This window comes from Mus musculus, chromosome 1 (genome assembly GCF_000001635.26).
Source record: "Mus musculus strain C57BL/6J chromosome 1, GRCm38.p6 C57BL/6J".
Taxonomy (NCBI): Eukaryota; Metazoa; Chordata; class Mammalia; order Rodentia; family Muridae; genus Mus; species Mus musculus.
Genome location: NC_000067.6, coordinates 193,185,490 through 193,203,455, shown reverse-complemented (window position 1 = coordinate 193,203,455; position 17,966 = coordinate 193,185,490). Strand labels below are relative to the sequence as shown.

General features: G+C 47.0%; 1 protein-coding gene across 1 annotated transcript in view; it reads left to right on the top strand.

The window, feature by feature from the left end:
* The first annotated feature begins 1,909 nt into the window (after window positions 1-1,909).
* Window positions 1,910-17,966, top strand: part of Traf3ip3 (TRAF3 interacting protein 3) — a 26,043-nt gene continuing 9,986 nt past the window's right edge. The window contains exons 1-9 of the mRNA NM_153137.4: window positions 1,910-2,161; window positions 2,458-2,563; window positions 5,379-5,778; window positions 8,034-8,181; window positions 8,320-8,383; window positions 8,607-8,631; window positions 8,907-8,936; window positions 9,072-9,167; window positions 16,286-16,357. Coding sequence (NP_694777.3) covers window positions 5,437-5,778; window positions 8,034-8,181; window positions 8,320-8,383; window positions 8,607-8,631; window positions 8,907-8,936; window positions 9,072-9,167; window positions 16,286-16,357 — 777 coding nt within the window. The 5' untranslated portion in view covers window positions 1,910-2,161; window positions 2,458-2,563; window positions 5,379-5,436. The remainder of the gene's footprint in view (window positions 2,162-2,457; window positions 2,564-5,378; window positions 5,779-8,033; window positions 8,182-8,319; window positions 8,384-8,606; window positions 8,632-8,906; window positions 8,937-9,071; window positions 9,168-16,285; window positions 16,358-17,966) is intronic.

Below are 17,966 nucleotides of genomic sequence, written 5' to 3'. Positions count from 1 at the left end.
GTAAATGTAGGGGATGAATACTATTGCTCCCACCCAATGACTGGATGTTGGACCACCTCTGAGATGTGTGGACATCTGATTTAAAAGTGACCAGCAAAATCCTTGAAAGACTAAAGAGCAAAGTCTTCGAAAGACTAACAACAGTTTGCCTACCCCAGACCTCCTGACAGACTCAAGGTTTGTCAATCAGCTTTCCCTCGCCTTAACAAACTCCCCCAAAAAATAAGTTATGAAGAGAGAAGTTTGGAAGGTTCATTCCATGATCAGTTACCTCAGACGTTTCCAGGCCTGTGATGAGGTGAACAGCAGAGCAGAACTTCGTGATAGGGCAAAAGCTCACCTCATGACTAGAAAGTAAAAAGTGGAGAGAAGAGCCTAGATGGACTCTCCCCTCTGAGGACACACTACCAACAGTCTAACTGCCTCCCAATAAGCCCATTCCCAAGATTCTAGCACCTTCCAGCAGTGCTGAGGTGGGGAGCTAGGCTCTGAGATGTGGAACTTTGGGGGATCCAAACCACAGCATATAGATAGATAGATAGATAGATAGATAGATAGATAGATAGATACCACTAGTAGACTAATAAAAGTACCTGGAGCTTTATTCTAGAATAAATTACTTGGGCTGGTAATGCACTCATGTATTCATGCACCCATGCACTCATGCACTCATGTACCCATGTACTCATGAACCCATGCTATGTGACTTTGAACTTGCATTAACATTAGTCCCAGTAGCATGAGTATAGCACCCAAAGAGTACCCAGCCATAGATAAGAATTTGATCTCTGTATACATTTCTATATAGTTTTTAATAAAGTCCAAAAGGATCTATGGCAATTCTGATACAATCTCCTGTCTCCCTGTGTTCTCGGGTATTTCTCACCCTAGGAGCCTCCTTGGTCTGGGTTCTAGTATAAGAATCTGGCCTGCGTGCTTCCTTCCTGCCTACTTCTTGACTTTTTCTCTTAAGAGAATGAGGAAATAGCAGTCATGAAGAGGACTGTGATAAGTTCTCCATGTTAACAAAACTTATCCTAGCTACTTGAATATATCATTATCTGCCTCACACCTGCTTCATACCTGTCTCACACCTGCCTCACACCTGTCTCACACCTGCCTCACACATTTCGAACTGTATAGTCTCCATACTGAGTGGCTTGTTCAGAAGGTTGCAGAGCAGTCCTTGAACTTGTACAAACTCAGTTTCCTGTTTATCTATCCTGAGTTGCTCTGGGATTTCCCATTTGTAAGTTTCTTTTTAATGTATCAGTTCTCTTTAATTTTTCCCAAAATTTCTTAGTTCAATTCACTGGGATTTTTCAGATTCTTTTGGCTACCTGCCTTCTGCCCTCTAGCCCTCCATATTTCACCCCTCCACACTGCCTCATAAAGACATGAATCCAGGATGCCCTCAAGGATCTGGAACTCCACAAAACACACAGATCCTTCAGACCACAGGAGACTCTACCCAATGCCAGTATTGGGAAAAAGAGACTCCAAACAGCTAGATGGTATGAGAAACATCCCTCCTGGGTCTTACCACAGAAGTGGCAAGGTATAGATATGGCCCAGAATTCATCCCTGTGTAGTCCTAGAAAAACATTTTTTTTTAAACAGGGTTTCATGTAGCTCAGGCTAGCCTTGAACTCAATATGGATGATCTTGACCTCCTGGTCCTCCTGCCTCTACTTCCTGAATGCCGGGGTTTCAGGTCTGGCTTTTAATGCTGGGGGTGGAGTCTAGGGCTTTGTGCTTGCTAGGCAAGTAAGCACTCTACCTACCGAGCTACAGCACCAACCAGAGGAAGTGAATACTGGGCTGAAACTGCCAGAGAGCAGACCAATCAGGTAGTTGGAGAGTGGGTGCCTGGGTGGACTTCCTCACCAGCCCTGGAGGCCCCAAGAGTGCAGGGGCCCTCTCAAATTGCTAAGGGCAAGGAGAGGAACTGAGGTTTGTGAACACTGTGGCTTGTGTTTCCTGTTTCAGCATGCTGCTGTGCGAAAATAACGTCAGTATAAGAAGAAAATGGTGAGGGGGTTTAGAAACTTCTTCAGAAACTCGGCTTGACAGCTTCCCCAGCCTTCTGAGACCAGAGAGACCTAGAAAGAAAGGGCTGAAGGCTCTCCTGAGACACTTGAGACAGAACCTGGGACTTGAGGTAACTGTGGAGGAAGATGCTTTGGGATCTTGGTTTGGATCTGCTGACTTAGGGTGGGGCAGAATACGCTCTGCCATGCCAGCCTCCTGCGTAGCAGCAGGTGGTAGAATGTACTCGATGGGGCTTGTATGACAAAAAAACATCCTGTGCTAGAGACCTCAGGCAACCACAGGGTATGGCTCCCAGCTCTGCTCCGTCTGATGGCTTCGGTTAGGTGTGAGTTGCATGGCTTGGTGTTGGTGTGCTCTGCATCCATAACACAAATTAAATGACTTTTCCCAATCCCTTCAATGTAGGGATCCCTGTAACAGGCTCTTCAGCTCCCGCTGAGAACTCTGAACTAAGAAGGCCAGATTCGTGTAGGAAGCCACCCATCATCTCCTCTGCATACACAGCCAGGAGGTAGGTGCAAAACTGTGGCAAGTCAACATGTCTGTAGTTGAGGGGCAGTGTGCTGCTGTCTTCCTGTGCAGGAAGGAGAGCCTTCCCTAGCCAGTACTAGCCCTTCCTCCGAGCTCTAACTAGGCCCTTTCATGTTGGCCAGGGGTACCTCAGAAACTACAGAAATCCTGGGCAGTGGCCTTGTGACCTTTTTCTGAACTACAGGACCAGTTCCTTTTTTTCTATAGCCTGTCCCTGTCCATCAGACTTTCCATAGCCTACTTGCGTTAAAGCAAGCCAGGATGATCCCACCATCCTAGAAGGCTGTGTGGTTCCATACAGGTGTCACGCCACACCCCAGGAGGTGTAGAAGGCTATGGGTTTGGAGACACTCCTCTCTCTAGGGAGCCATTCCTATTGCAACTTCCTAAGCATTAAGACCTAATGATGCAGAGAGTAAAATAGCCATATTTCAGTGGCCCTACAGACAATAGATGGAGAACAGGAAGAGACATCCTCACAGACCTGTTCTCAACCCCTCAGACCTTTCTTCTTCCCGTCTGGAAGGTAGGGAACCTGGGAGCTCCCTCTGGTAAGTCCCACAGTGGGGAGCCTAAGCCCTCACACTTATAATGGCATCTCCTTTCTTCACCTACCTGTTCTTTGACTTCCTGTCTGACCTAATTGAGTTGATGATTACATCCAGACCACACAGAAGTGTTTTGTCCTTGTAACCCAAACTCAGAGACTACAGGAACCACAGTAAAATTATTCCAAGATGGAGCTACAAGCCCTGTTCAGAACTGAGAGTGGGAGTAGGGGAGTCAGAGGGCAAAATTGATCATTCTCTGTCCTACAGTCTGGCGTTCCCTGGGGCATTTGATTCACAGCACCAAGTTTTCAGTATTCAGCGCCAGCCATGATAACTACAATATTTTTATATCTATTATTTTTAAAAGGCTGTCGCTTATCATATGCCATGTGGTAGGTATATGGTGTGGGTGTTGGGTGTTGTCTTTTAAGGTTCATGCCCCTTCAAGGGAAGTTTTAGCCCCATCTTATAAATAAGAACACTGAGGCTTAGCAACCCCCCCCCCCCCACACACACACACATACCTGTTTGGTGGGTATTGACAACCTAGAAGTGAGTCACAGTCTGGCCCCAAAGCAAGGGTTCCCCTCCTTCAGTGAAGACAGAATAATCGGGTGCTGTGGCTTGAAGATGCACATGTATGTAATTCCAAGTCTCCTCTATATATTCATTTATGACAAAACACAAGTAGGCTTTTTGGCTCATTTTCTACATAATTCAATAAACAGGGTGACATGTGGCAGATCTAGGGAGCCCCACAGAGGGAGAGTGGGAAGAAGCCTGAGAGAAAGGCAAACAACACCTCAGTCCTTGGGGAAAGCTCTGCCCAAGGCAGAGAGTGTCCCTCCAGTCCTCTAGAGTCAGATAATTAAAAGTATACAGGACTTAGTCACACAAGAGCCCTCCAGAGAGTGAGATTGCCCAGCAACAGCCATGTGAATGAGTACTGTGACCAGAGGGAGAATAGGAAGCCTGCACAGGACTCGGTCTTGTGCTAGGATAGGCATCAAAGTCCCAACAAAGAAACACAGGGACCTCTCTTCCTGCAGAGTCTGTGCAGCCTATAAACATGAGGGGTCAGTGTTTGCAAAACCATGGAGGAACTGAATTCCTGGGCAGTGGGATAATCAGGTCATAGAGAAGAGGCAGCGGCTGTGACGAGGACCTTCCTCCATCACCACAGTCTGACCCCAGAGGGTATAGGAGGCAGGGTACAATCTCTGATGGCGGGGTGTAGTTCATCTGAGTCCAGCCCTGGTTCCACCAGGCTACCAGAGCCCAAAATAAGTCTAGCCAAATCCATAGCTGATGGGTGAAGATGAGGGTTTGGGGCACTATATGGATGCCAGGCAAGGCCACCTAGAGGGGCATCAAGGGTGACCTGTCCTGAAAACTGTTCCTTGAGGACTTCCCACTATATAGGTTTCTCTTGTCTTGTTTCTTATGATTTTTAGGATTCCTGTTGAAGGCACCCCACATGCTTGATAGATGGAAGATTTGGGGACCAGACTGAGTCTGGCAGGGAGGTGATCCTAAGAGAATAGAATCTCCCCCTCTGAGTCCCTGAACCAGATTCTCTGAAATGAACCATCAAGCATTTTTAAGGTCCTCAACTAACAGACTGACTTGATCAGCAGCTGAGAGTCAGAGCCCAGCACTAGATACACAGTAGATGACAAAGAGGAAAGTTGGGAGTGCTGATGAAGGAATTAGAGCAGGTTTCCCTAGGTCATGGCAGTCCAGAGCCACAAGATGGCTGCTGAGAGCTAGGAGTGAAACAGAGAGTGCCAGTCACAAACCTGGTCACTTCCTGAGGGGTTGTGGCTATCCTTCTAGGTCTCAAGAAGTGTCACTTAGCAAGAGATAGTAAAGATGACATCATCTTTCCTTTTTAGACTGGGAGATAAAGTGGGCAGGGCTGTCCACAGTTCTACAAGCCACCCACATGGCTGCAGGCTCATTATGGCTACTGTCAGTTCTTCGTGTTTCCTCGCTTAGAGACATCTAGTCAAGGAAGAAGGGGCTCCAGAGAGACCCATCCACTTTAGGAGATCAGTGCTAGAGAAAAGCAGAAACCTGGCCTTACCGGATTGCACCTGTTCATGCAGGATTGAGCCTGGGAGTCCTGACCTTGGGTTCTTAATACACATGGATGGAGCCCTGTGCTACTTCCACCCTGACCCAGAGAGATAGACTGTCAGTTTTCAACCCATCTTCTGACTCCTCCCTCTTGGCATCTGGCAGATCCAAGCAGCTGTTCAAGGAAAGTAAGCCAAACACAACAGGTGCTCGGGAGGCCACCATGATCAGCTCAGACTCGAGGTCCTCCCCTGGCTTGGCTCGGTGGGCTGAGAGCTATGAGGCCAAGTGTGAGCGACGTCAGGAGACCCGAGAAAACCGTCGCCGCCGCCGCAATGAGACCACTTGCCGCCAGCCAGGGAAGGTGCTGAGGACCCAACACAAGGAACGGCTTCAGGGAGCTCGGCAGCTACAGTTCCTCAAAAGGAGAAACCTGGAAGAAGAGAAGAAAGGCCAAGCCAGGGAACAAGGGCCCTCCAGCAAGACAGATGGAGGAACAGGCCAAGTGTCTATCCTCAAGGAGTCCTTGCCTGGTGCCAACAAGGCCTCTTTCCCTGGACAGCAGGTGCGATATGGAGATAATGCTGCTCCAGGGCCGGGGGTGGGGGGTGGGGGGAGAAGGGCGGTATCTGCAAGGTACAAAGGATGAACATCTCTAACAGTCAGTTTCTGTTAGTCCCTTCCTCAGCATGCAATCAGGTTTCCTTTAGCCATCAATCACTGTTCTTTCAGAGATTCCGTGGTGTCTTTATTTAACTTCTTTTGAAGAGGAGGGTCCTACACCTACCTATTTGGAAGAAAGGAAATAACTGAACAAACAATTTCAAGCCAGTAATTAGTATAAGATTTTTTTTTTATTCCTGAGAGAGGGCCTCACTATGTAATCCAAGATGGCTTCAAATTCATTATCCTTCCTGATTGCTGGGATTACAGGTGTACCATAATTGGCAGATTCCTTCCCTTCTGTTTTCTTAATGCTGAAGGCCCTTATGCATGAGCTCACCAAGCCACTGGGCCACATCCCCAGCTCTATAACCCAAGATGCATCATTGCACAGACGCTCACACACATACACACACACACTAACACACAGACACACATATGCACACAGACACACCCTTACTCTCCAGTAAGGCTTCACACCCACTCTTCTCTCTCTCTCTTGTGACACTTCAGTTCTAACAGCTTCGCCCAACTGAGGCCTCATCTGATTGGGGAAGCCTTCCCTGGCAACTCAGGCCACCTCTGCTCTCATGGGTCTGCATGGTTAATATTGCATAAATACATAAAAATCCCATTAGCATGCATAAGAGGAGCAGTGTTCACAAGAGCAGGCTCTGTGTTATCCTACTATAGTGTCAACACACTGAGGAGAGGAATGGATCCTTGTAAACCAAGAATAGGTACTTCATATAGCAGGTGTGTGTGTGTGCGTGCGTGTGTGCGCGCGTGTCTGTAGGTATTCATGTGGGTGTACATGAATTTACATGTGAAAACTAAAGATCCACTCCAAGCATCATTCCTTGCTTTTTGATGCTGGGTCTCTCACTAGCCTGGAGCTCTCTAAGTAGGCTATCCTGGATGTTCAGCAAGCCCCTAGGATCTAGATGCCTGGCTCCACCTCCTTGGCAATGAAATTACAAGCACACACCACCAGCCTGGCTTTTTAAACAAAACAAAACATGTGTTCCGAGCTTCATGGTTACAAGGCAAGCACTTCACTTGACTGCACTGTCTCTCTGGCCCCTTCATGAGGCTGCCACACAGCTGCCCAGAACAACCATCCTGGAACATAACTACCAAGGAACCAGCTGCCTGCTTACAGGGTAACAAGGCCTCTGAGTGGCCTGGGCGAGGGGGGCCAGGGTATGAAGGATAGAATAGAAAACAATGAAATAACTGCCTGCCCATGGTTATCAGGTCAGACCATGATGGAATCCCATAGATACTTCTTGGGCTTTTAGTGCCTTTCTTTTATTATTATTTTGTAGGAGAAAAGGTAAAAAGACTTGCTTGTGACCACCACTATCCCATCCTCCCAACTGTCTTCTTTCAGTGGAAAAGCTCAAAGGTCCTGTGGCTGTAAGGAGAGGCAGGCAGGCCCTCTAGGCCCTCTGTTATAGGCAGGAGCCAGAGGCCTAGAAAAGGCCTGATCTGACTATTGTCAAGTCTCTGACCACTTCTCCCTCTAAATCAGCACATGGCTGAGTGGCTGAAATGGGAGAATGAAGGAAGACTGGCCCCTTGTCTGGCCAAAGAAAGACATTCTCCCTGTCCGGGACAAGGAAGAACAAGTGGTTTTATAGGTGGGAAATATCGGAATACAGTGACAGGTTACCACGCACAGAACAGCTTGTGCACAGAAAGGTATTCCTCATCATTTATAAGGCTCAAGCCCAAGCTCAAGGCTCCAGTGTGTCTGAAATCTGATGAGGACACTCTCCCTGTATGCAGATGCACTGTGTCCACTCTTGGGAGAAAGCAGGCAGAGGGGCAAGTGCTCTTCTGGTAGGGCACTAACCTCATTCATCAGGGCCCCACACTCAGACATAAGTATTTCCCAAAGGCTCCATTTCCCAACACTGTTAGAATTTCAACATATGAGTTTCAGGAAAACCACTCAGTGCACCCAGATGTGATTACCATTTTGCTTTGCTTTTTTTTTTCCCCCCATGCTGAGGATGGAGCCAAGGGCCTTGTTTGAGCCTGGCAAGTCCACTAGCACTGAGCTACATCTGCAGCGTCTGGTCCTTCTTTCTGCAGTTGTCTGGAAAACTTAAGAGGCCCTTCAGCATCCTTTATCATTCATTTGCTTTCCAGGAAACAGGGATAAGCTCTGAGGTTTTCCCGGCCTTACATCATTCCTCCTCAGGCATCCAGAGGGATCTGGGTGGCCACCATGCCTCCCATGGGAGAGCCTTTCCACCACAGGACTCTGACATCAAGAAGCCACACAGACAGCACCGGGGTGAGAGCTCAGCCCTGACCTGCAATGGCAGTCCAGCTCCCCCATCCCTCCCCTCATCCTCCCTCCTTCCCTGGATGCTGCACCATCCTCTCTCTCTCTCTCTCTCTCTCTCTCTCTCTCTCTCTCTCTCTCTCTCAGGCACTCAGACAAAGGCAGAAGAGGCATTGCCAACAATAAAGAATGATGCCAGTCAGCAAACCAAGTGAGTTCCTCTGTGTTCCTGACCCTAAAGCTTCACATCACATCTACCCCTCCAAATGTTTACTTGGAACACCTCCACTGGACACACCAAGAGGAGCCCACCCCAACTGAGGAGGAAAAGCCCTTCCCCACCCTACTATTCTTCAGCAGGGATGCCCGGTGCAGCTGGCATCCTTCCTGCTTCCATTCTTTGACCCACTGTCATGTTTTCCTTCTCTTCCCAGATGTGGAGTTGCTGTCCTAGACAAGGTAAGAGAACCCTCATTTGGGGGGTGGGGGTGGGTCTGGCTCAGGTGGCACCTAACCTCTATCATTCTGGGATTCTGTATTAAACTCAGGCTGGGGTAGAGGGATACCTTCTTCCAGGATGGCCAGATGGTCCTGAGTGTAGATGTGGGGCCAGAAGGACCCTACCAGATCCAAGGCAAACCTGTAAGCCTGCCAGGACTCTGCTACCTGTAAGCCTGCCAGGGCTCTGGCTCTATGCCGAAGTCCTCCTGAATCTCTTTCATCTCTCCCACTAGGACATCATTCAACTCTCGGAATACCTCAAAGTAAGTATCATGGTAAGCCCCCCACCCCCAAACATACACACACACACACACACACACACACACACACACACACACACACAGCTCTGCACCTATTCTTCCTCCAGATTAATCTTTCCTTTTGCATATCCCTTCTAGGAAGCCTTACATAGGGAGCTGATCCTAAAAAAGAAAATGGTGATTCTCCAGGACCTCCTGCCTGCCCTGATCCGGGCCTCTGACAGCTCCTGGAAGGTAAGGGAAAAGTCTTCTTCAGACAAAGTACGCAGGCCTATGCATGCCTGCCTCATTTCTCTCAGCATACCAGCTAACAAGGACAGGGCTGTCTCTCTGGGAAGAGGCAAAAGTGGTGATACTCAGATACAGTATCAAAGTCAAAGGGTCACATGGTAAATGCATACCTAGGGAAGACTCAGAACCAAAAGGAGACAGAGGCCTGTCTTTAAACCTGTGGAAAGAAAAGAAAGAAATGCCTACGCAGTGTTGTCAAAGTCAAGGCTTTCACGAGGGATTCTGTGCTTGTTAGTTACTTTTGTTGTTGATCAACAACAACAAAATCATCAAAATACCCTACAAAAGCACCTTCCAAGAAAGGGCCAGTTTTGGTTTATGGTTTTAGAGTATGATCAATCATGGTGGGGAGGAGGGTCATGGCAGCAGGAGACTGTGAGGCAACTGGTCATGCTGCATCCATAGATAAGAAGCTAAGACAGAAATGCTGGTGTTCATCTGGCTGTCCTTACTCTTTTTTCCACTGGGAAGCCCAGCCCATGAAATGGGACAGTCCCTTTGCAGGTGGGTCTAACCACCTCTGCAATCTAGAAACTCCCATACAAACACATCCACGTGTTTGTCTTCAGTGTTATTCTAAACGTCATGAAGCAGACAATCAAACTTAACCATCACAGATCCATACAAGCCAGTCAATGACAATACTCTGCCTGTAGATGGGTGGCAGAATAGAGAGGACTTAATGGGTGATCTAGTTTGATTTTCTGTTTGCTGTAACAGGCCAAGGCCTTGCCCACAGTCACATAGTCGCTTAGCTAAGTTCAGATCTCTAATGATGGTCTGTTCGTTCTCTAGATAGCCAAACACCATGTTCCTGCTTACAAGTACTGGGAATTTGTTCTTTAGGAAAAAACATGTTGTTTGTTTGTTTGTTTGTTTGTTTGTTTTGTTGGTTGGTTGGTTGGTTGGTTGGTTGTTTAAAACATGGTCTTACTATATATAACTCCGGATGGCCATGAACTTGCTCTGTAGACCAGGCTGGACTTGAACTCACAGAGATGCACCTGCTTCTGTACTCCAAGTGCTGCGATTAAAGTCATGCACTGCCATACTCTAGGCTCAGGGTCCTGCTTTTTAGAGAGTTCATAGTTTTGAAAACAAAACACGTACCAAAATAATACAATGAAAAGAAATGCTTCCAGTGTAGGGCAGACTACAGGAGGGAACAGACAACTCCAGAGAAGAAGCTGGAGGCACCCAGACAGCAGGCATTTACCAAGCAAATGAGGACACTAGGATTGGGTTACAAACAGGACACCTAAGAGCCAGAGCATGGCTTGGTTTCGAACAATGGCTCTCTAATTCTTTATATCAGGATGCTTTAAAAAAAAAAAAGTTTATTTATTTTACTTATATGAGTGCACTATAGCTGTCTTCAGACACACCAGAAGAGGGCATCAGATCCATTACAGATGCTTGTGAGCCACCATGTGGTTGCTGGGAATTAAATTCTCTCTGGACCTCTGAAAGAGCAGTCAGTGCTCTTAACCACTGAGCCATCTCTCCAGCCCCTACATCAGGATTCTTTTTTTTTTCTTTTAGATTTATTTATTTTATATATGTGAGTACATTGTTGCAGTCTTCAGACACACCAGGAGAGGTCATTGGATCCCACTATAGATGGTTATGGGCCACCATGTGGTTGCTGGGAATTGAACTCGGGACCTCTGGAAAAGCAGTCAGTGCTTTTAACCACTGAGCCATCTCTCCAGTCCAGGGTTCTTTATACTAAGTTTAATTAAAAATTCCAAAGAACTTTGGATGTGTACCATATCAGAACTCACCTTGTTAAAAGTTAAAACAGAAATTTAGAAACATTAATTTTGAAATGACACTAGTCAAGCATCATTCGTTAATTTATGTATTTTAATGAAGAATTTTGTTTTCAAAAGGATAAAAAGAGAGAAGCGGCATATACAATATACATTTACAATATCTAGCTGAAAAAATAGACAGCTAAACTCTATTTGCTTCTGAATTCAGCCTCTTGTGATTCACTCTTTTAGTTAAAGTGTTTGAAAGAATTCAGTGTCATGGAGACACATGCTGGAAAGGGAGAGGCCTTGCAGATCCCTTGAAAGAGTCTCTAGGAGCTCATGTGTCCAACAGATGATAAGCAGGTTGGTGCCACCAAAGCCTAAGGCAGCAGGAGTGTTGAGGCAGAATGCCAGTCTCCCATGCGCCCAATGCACCTCATTGGTAGGAAGGTTTATGCTTAAAGAAGTGAAACAGGAAGTTACGAAACACTCCAGGAAGTTTGCAGTGACACAGAAGACCACCACTCCCACTTTTCAAGCTAGTCACTGGACCTGGATTCAGGAGTCCCTTTGGTCAGGCCCCTGCTTGCCAAGTCATTTCCACTAGCAGGGAAGGAGCCTGAGCCGGGCAGCTGGGCATGTGAGGTGGTTTCCGGCACAGAGCTAAATTGAGCTCATCTCACGCACCCCTTCAGCAGATACTGAGTGACTTTCAACTCTATGCCAGGACTTCAGGAACAAAACGAAATGGAGCCCTTGCTTTGAAAGACTCACAGTCCAGCAAGGAAGAGTCGCAGCAGATAATGCCAGTGAGACAAGGCTGCAAACGTATGTGCAGCCTGACACAGAAAAAGAGAGTGGCTCTGCCTGAGGTAGAATAAGGCAGGCTGTTTGCAGAGACCTTCTCAGCTGGGCCTTACAGGATGAGCCGGAGCTTACCAGTTCAGAAGCAGCTTGATGCGGAGGAAAAGCAGAAAAGCACTTAGGGAATTAGACTGTTTCCGGGCCAAGGTGTGCAGAGCACTGGGTATAGCCCAAAGCCATGGACAGGAAGGGATCCTGTCTGAACAGCACCACACAAAGACCTCTCTCACAGTTTCAGAACAGGAGACTTGAACCTTTCCGGTTAAGGTTTGTTTCAGATTTAATGAAAAGACACACAAACACGCATAAATACATATTTGTATGTGTGTGTGCATGAGTGTCACAGCGGACATTTTGTTTTGGAACGGCCAAACCATGAAACTGCATACCTCACCCAGGTTGAGAAACCTGCCTGTTTGGAGCAGCTTGTTCACTAGAGAACCGAACAGAAAGGAATGATCTGATCTGTGTTCATAGCTTCTCTAATCAAAGGCCCAGCTGAGTGAGGGGTGGGGCCCTGGAGAAGTCTAGAAAGCCCAGGCCAACTGTGCTTAGTGGGAATGAGGCAGATACTGTAAGAGCTATTCATGTAGATATCAGGAATCTGAGACTGGAGGATTCCAAACTCCAGGCCAGCCTGGGCTATATGTTAAGCCCCTGCCTTCCTTTTTAAGCTATTTCTATCATAAAGTTGGAGGAGGGTGTTATTTTATCCCAGGCTCTTCCCCAGGCTCCAGCTTGGTTCCTCGCTCCCATCTTCCCACCTTTCCCAGGTCTCACACATCACACACACACACACACACACACACTTCTCTTGTTTCTCCCACCCCAAGCTTCTAGCTTCCTGTATTTAAGAAGTCATCCATAACTGTTCACTTGAGAACCCTTACTTCTCCCAAAACAAAACACTTCCAATTCCACCCCTCCTGAGACAACTGCAGTAAGCCATTGGACCGTGGCCTCATTTGATGGTGTTAGGAAAGTAGCTGAATGAATGAGGTCAGACCTGGGACTCAGGCTTAAGCCCAGTGTCTACTTTGTCCTTTCCATTCGGGTCCACATATGAATCTGCAGCTTCTCATGCAAGGATGTTCATGGTAAGATCTACAGGAGAACCCCAGGGTTGGTGCCCCTGAAGACATCCCTAGGAACTGCTGAGAACCCAGAGCTGGGGTCTGGCCACTGGAACAAAAGTAGCTCTGCCTGCAGAGGAAGCAGGAGTGGAGCACTGGGGCTTTAAGTTCTGCAAAGCATAACTGAGATCCTGAGATGACAACACAGAGGGAACAGGCTTCACCCAGTATGCAAGCTGTTAGGGGAGAGATGAGCAGCCATGGGAAGGGGCTTCTGTGGTGAAGGTGTGGCGTTTCTGGAAACAGAGCTGAGGCAGGAGGATCAAACAGTAGCAGGATCTAAAGCCTTGGATCAACACTCTGTGTGTGTGTGTGTGTGTGTGTGTGTGTGTGTGTGGCCTCCTCACTGCCTTCCTCTCCTTTCCAAGATGCTCCAGGCTCCTGGGGTAAGGTCTGTAGCCTTAGAGCTTCTCAGATACTCTAACACAGTCGTCAGCATGGGTAGAGTCAGGGTGCGGGGGCAGGAAATCCTGTGCTCCACTTGCAGCAACGTGAACATGGCTGGGACTTTCCTGCTTGCCTTATGGAGTCTGGGAAGCAGAGCTCTATGTACAAGAGATTTTGTTCATGCCCTAGACTTGGGTGGCAGCCCCTATTCCTACTTGAAAGGGGATACTGTAAATTGTCTTGCATTGCAACATAAATGGAAAAATAATCTGGGGGTTGGCTGAGATACATAAACCCTTGGGAGAGGAAAACACTGAATTGAGCATGATACTACAGAATAGGAAGGTGCCCAGAGGACATTCCAAGGACTCTGTCTGGGGCTTGTGTCCCTTCCACGCTATAAGGAGATGATCCTGGTCTTTAAACTTGGTGGGTTTGGCTGGCTTCTGCACTGTAGATTTTGGGCAAAGAAAAGTGCATGCAGTTAGTGGGAAGACCAACGCAGAGCAGGGCGGGGTGGGGCCAGCTTAGTGTGTTGCCGCCAGACTGACAGTGAACAGGCCCCTCTGGGGAATGCAGCTGTTCTACCTCTTACCCCTGCGCCCGAACAGTGGAAGCCTTTGTCCTTCTCTCTCATTGGTCCCAAGCCCTGTGGTTATTGTAAATGCCAAATCCCTTTCTCTCTGCTCTTTCCCACATGCGGCTGAGAAAAACATTAATAGTAGGAGGCACTTTAGAAAATTGTTTTTGGCAAAGATTTTTGCTTTTGCAAGGCCCAGCTGAATAACACAGGAAGCAGAAAGGGTGGGGGCTCCCCCTGGTCCCTACAGTTAGAAGAATTAAACAAATAAGATCAAACGGGAGCTGTGCGATGCCACTCCCTGTCTTCCCCAGGCACCCGACTCCCAGAAAGGGAGGCCCACCTCATCCCAGACACCCTCTTCCACCCTAGTCTTTTTAGCCATGAGGGCTGGAAGTCAGTTTGACACCAGGAGCCACAACATCCAGGCCTGGAGAAAGGACTCCAAGAGTCCCACAGAACTTGGGTAGACAAGTCAGAGAAGGAATATGAAAACCACTACAGACTAACTGCTCACAGCTCTATCTCTAAAAAACATACTCTCATTACTGACACCCCCACTACTCCAGACAGATGTCCCCTGGGTAAAATTCAAGGCTGGCAAGGGGGGTGTACACAGGTACAAAGATCAGCAAAGTAGGTGAAACGCTCCAATGTATGCAGGTACAAGGATCTTATAGCTGAAATGCTACAAGACTAGAAGCCAGAACTGCACCTCTGCTCATCTTTCTCTGCTTGGTCCTAGATCAAGGGATACCTACCTTAAAGTGCCACGAGGCACCTCAGGACCTGGGGCTCACGGGACGGGGCAGGGACAGACTATTAGGTTGACCCAGCTTCTGAATCGCTCTGTGACTTTCCAAGAGGCCCTCTTACCCCTCCCCGTGTCCACACCTACTCTGTTTCGTATCTGTAGGTCCATTTCTCACTTTTCAAGGAATTTCTCAGGAGTCCTGCCAGATAGGGAGGAACACACACACCAGTAGTCATTCCTCTACAGCCACAGGTTCCAAAGCCTCAGATTCAACCAACATTGGATCGAGTATAACTGAAAGGGGGTGGGGGGGGAAATCCTGTTTTTCTTGTCTTTCTTGTAATTAGTGCCAAGTCCATACGTTATAGCTGACATTTCCATGGTATTTCCAGTGTACTGTGTGTGAGAGTCAGGGACGACTTTAAGCATACAGGAAGATATACATACGCCTTAGATAAAAGTACACATTTACATACAAGAGAGTTGAACATTCTGAGGGGCTCTAGGAACTCTCAGTGGATATGAAGGGTGTGAAATGCAAGGACTGCCATGACAGAAACCTTTGCCCCACTGTCCTGGGCCCTGAAATCAAGGTATCACCAGTACCAGTCTCCCCTCCTGCTGAATGGGCTGCCAACACCCATCTTGTCTTCTGTGGTCTTCCCTCAGTTTAACCTTGTGTTCTGGTCTTGTTTTAGAAAAACACTACCAGACTAGACTAAATTCATTTGACTGCATTTAACTTCATTGAAGGTACAGCCTCTGTCTTAGGGTTTTACTGCTGTGAACAGTCACCATGACCAAGGAAACTCTTATAAGGACAATATTTAATTGGAGCTGGCTTACAGGTTCAGAGGTTCAGTCCATTATCATCAAGGTGGGAACATAGCAGCATGCAGGCAGACATGGTGCAGGAGGCTCTGAGAATTCTACATATTCAACTAAAGGCTTCTAGCAGAATACTGGCTTCGAGACAACTAGGATGAGGGTCTTAAGCCCATGACCACAGTGACAAACTTACTCCAACAAGTTCGCACTTCCTAATAGTGCCACTCCCTGGGCCAAGCATATTTAAACCATCACAACCTCCAAATATGCTCCCGTTCTACATAGAATACTGTAGCTCACTGCAGCATACAAACTGAAGGGTGAACAAACACACTTCAACCCCTAACAAGGAGCTGGAACAAATCAGATCCTCCCCAGGAGCAAAGACCTCATTTAGCTTCATACCTGTGCTCTACAGACAAAGGTCCAGGTCCAGGATGAGAGAAGGCAAGGAAAGCTGGGGGTAGGGGGCAGTTTAGAAACCTCCCTCTCTATGGCCTTCTTTGCTGTCTGGGCCATTTGTTAGAGAAATTCAAGATACAAAGAGAATTTGGGGCCAATCAGGATCACCCTAGGCCTACAGAGAGAAAACCAACTTCCCCTCAGAGTGCCTTAGCCATCTCTGCACCTAGAGGGGTTCAACCCACAGCACCAAGCTTTGGCTGTGGGACAGGGCTGGAGAGATGTAACAAGCCTCTTTGTGGTTGGTTGGTTGGTTGTTTTTTCCTTAGCTTACTAACTAATCCTGTTTATTTTAGGGACAGCTTAATGAAGACAAGCTGAAGGGCAAACTAAGATCCCTAGAAAACCAGCTCTACACCTGCCTGCAGGTAAGCATCCTGGAGAACACTAATTTCCAGCACATTAATGTCAATAAAGTTGAAATGTTTGGATCTTAGCTCTGCCTTCTAGAAATGCTACCAAATGGAGATTAGCACACTAACTCTTACCTCACTGTGCTTGTCTATGTCATGCTGTCCCTAATTGGCCGTGTAACCACCTCCAACTGCCCTTCTTTGTCCTACCATGCATGCTTTTGTACCCTGGGAAGGGATTCCAACACTAAACATGTTGCTGGCTCCTAAGGAAATATAGGGAGAAGCCGTTGGTAAAGGTTCACACCACACAGTCAGTCTCCACAGAACCCAATCTGAGGACAGGTGAAGAGGGTCTAACAGAAAATCACAAAAATAGTTTTCATCTCAGGAAGAAGGGGTTTTGTTTGTTTGTTTGTGTTTGTTTTCTTTAGCAGGAACCCTGAGAAAGCAAAAACTCAAGAGTCTAAAGAAAGTGATGTAAGTGTTCAACTCCAGTAATCTCTTGATTTGGCCTATCCCCATGTTACAATAAAAGAAAATCAGTCCCCCTGACAGGTGGAGAGATGGGAGAACAGGGGCCAGCAAGAAGGCTTAGTAGGTGCTTACCACCAAGCCTAAAGGCCTGAGTTCAGTCTCTGGGATCCATATAGTAGGAGGAAAGATCTGCATCTCCCTCACAAGTTGTCCTCTGACCTCTACACACACTCTGTGTATGTGGCAAGTACACACACACACACACACACACACACACACACACACACGTGCGTGTAAGAAATATTGAAGGAAACATAAGTAGGAAGGGAATGGTTGGGCTTCTCTCATGTGGCACCAGAGGGATCAGTAATTTCCTATGCAGCTGAGAATAGTTTATAGTGTCTATAGCAGCAGTTCTTAACCTGTGGGTCATGACCCCTCTGGCAAACTTCTATCTCCAAAACTATTTACATTACAATTATCATAGCTGTACCAAAATTACAGTTATGAAGTAACAGTGAAAGACATTTTATGGTTGGGCTCACCACAACATAAGGAGCTGTATTAAAGTGTTGCGGCATGAGGAAGCTGAAAACCACTCACTGGTCTATAGGTTTCCAGGTCTACATGTTTGCTTGTTTTCAATGTGAGCTGCTTTGTTAGGCTCTTAGTTAAAATATGCCCATCAGACTTTTAAGTGACAAGCATGTAAGCCAGAATGCAAATCTTTAATTTGTTTGTTGTTGAGAAAGGTGTAGTTATTAGGCTGACCTTGAACTTGTGACCCTCCCACCAGCTTCCTTAGTGCTAGAGTCACAGATAGAAGCAGCTATGCCAACGTAGTCTATTAATTTTTCTATTGGAAATGAAGCTAACCTGTGATTACTACAATTAAATCTAGTAACTAGGACATCACCATGTTTGGCTTCAACCAGTTTCTCTTGAGTTTGACTTTTAATGAAAATTCCAAAAAGCAGAGTACCCTTACAGATACAAAAATAAAATTCCAGACAATCCCAAGGTGAGACAAAATGATTGCTAATGATCCTCTCCTTAACCTTCGTTGTCTGGACTTACCCAGATGGGTCTAGAACTGACCATAAAAGCTGCCTGCCTTCCCCAAAACCACAAGGCAAAAAGAGGAGGT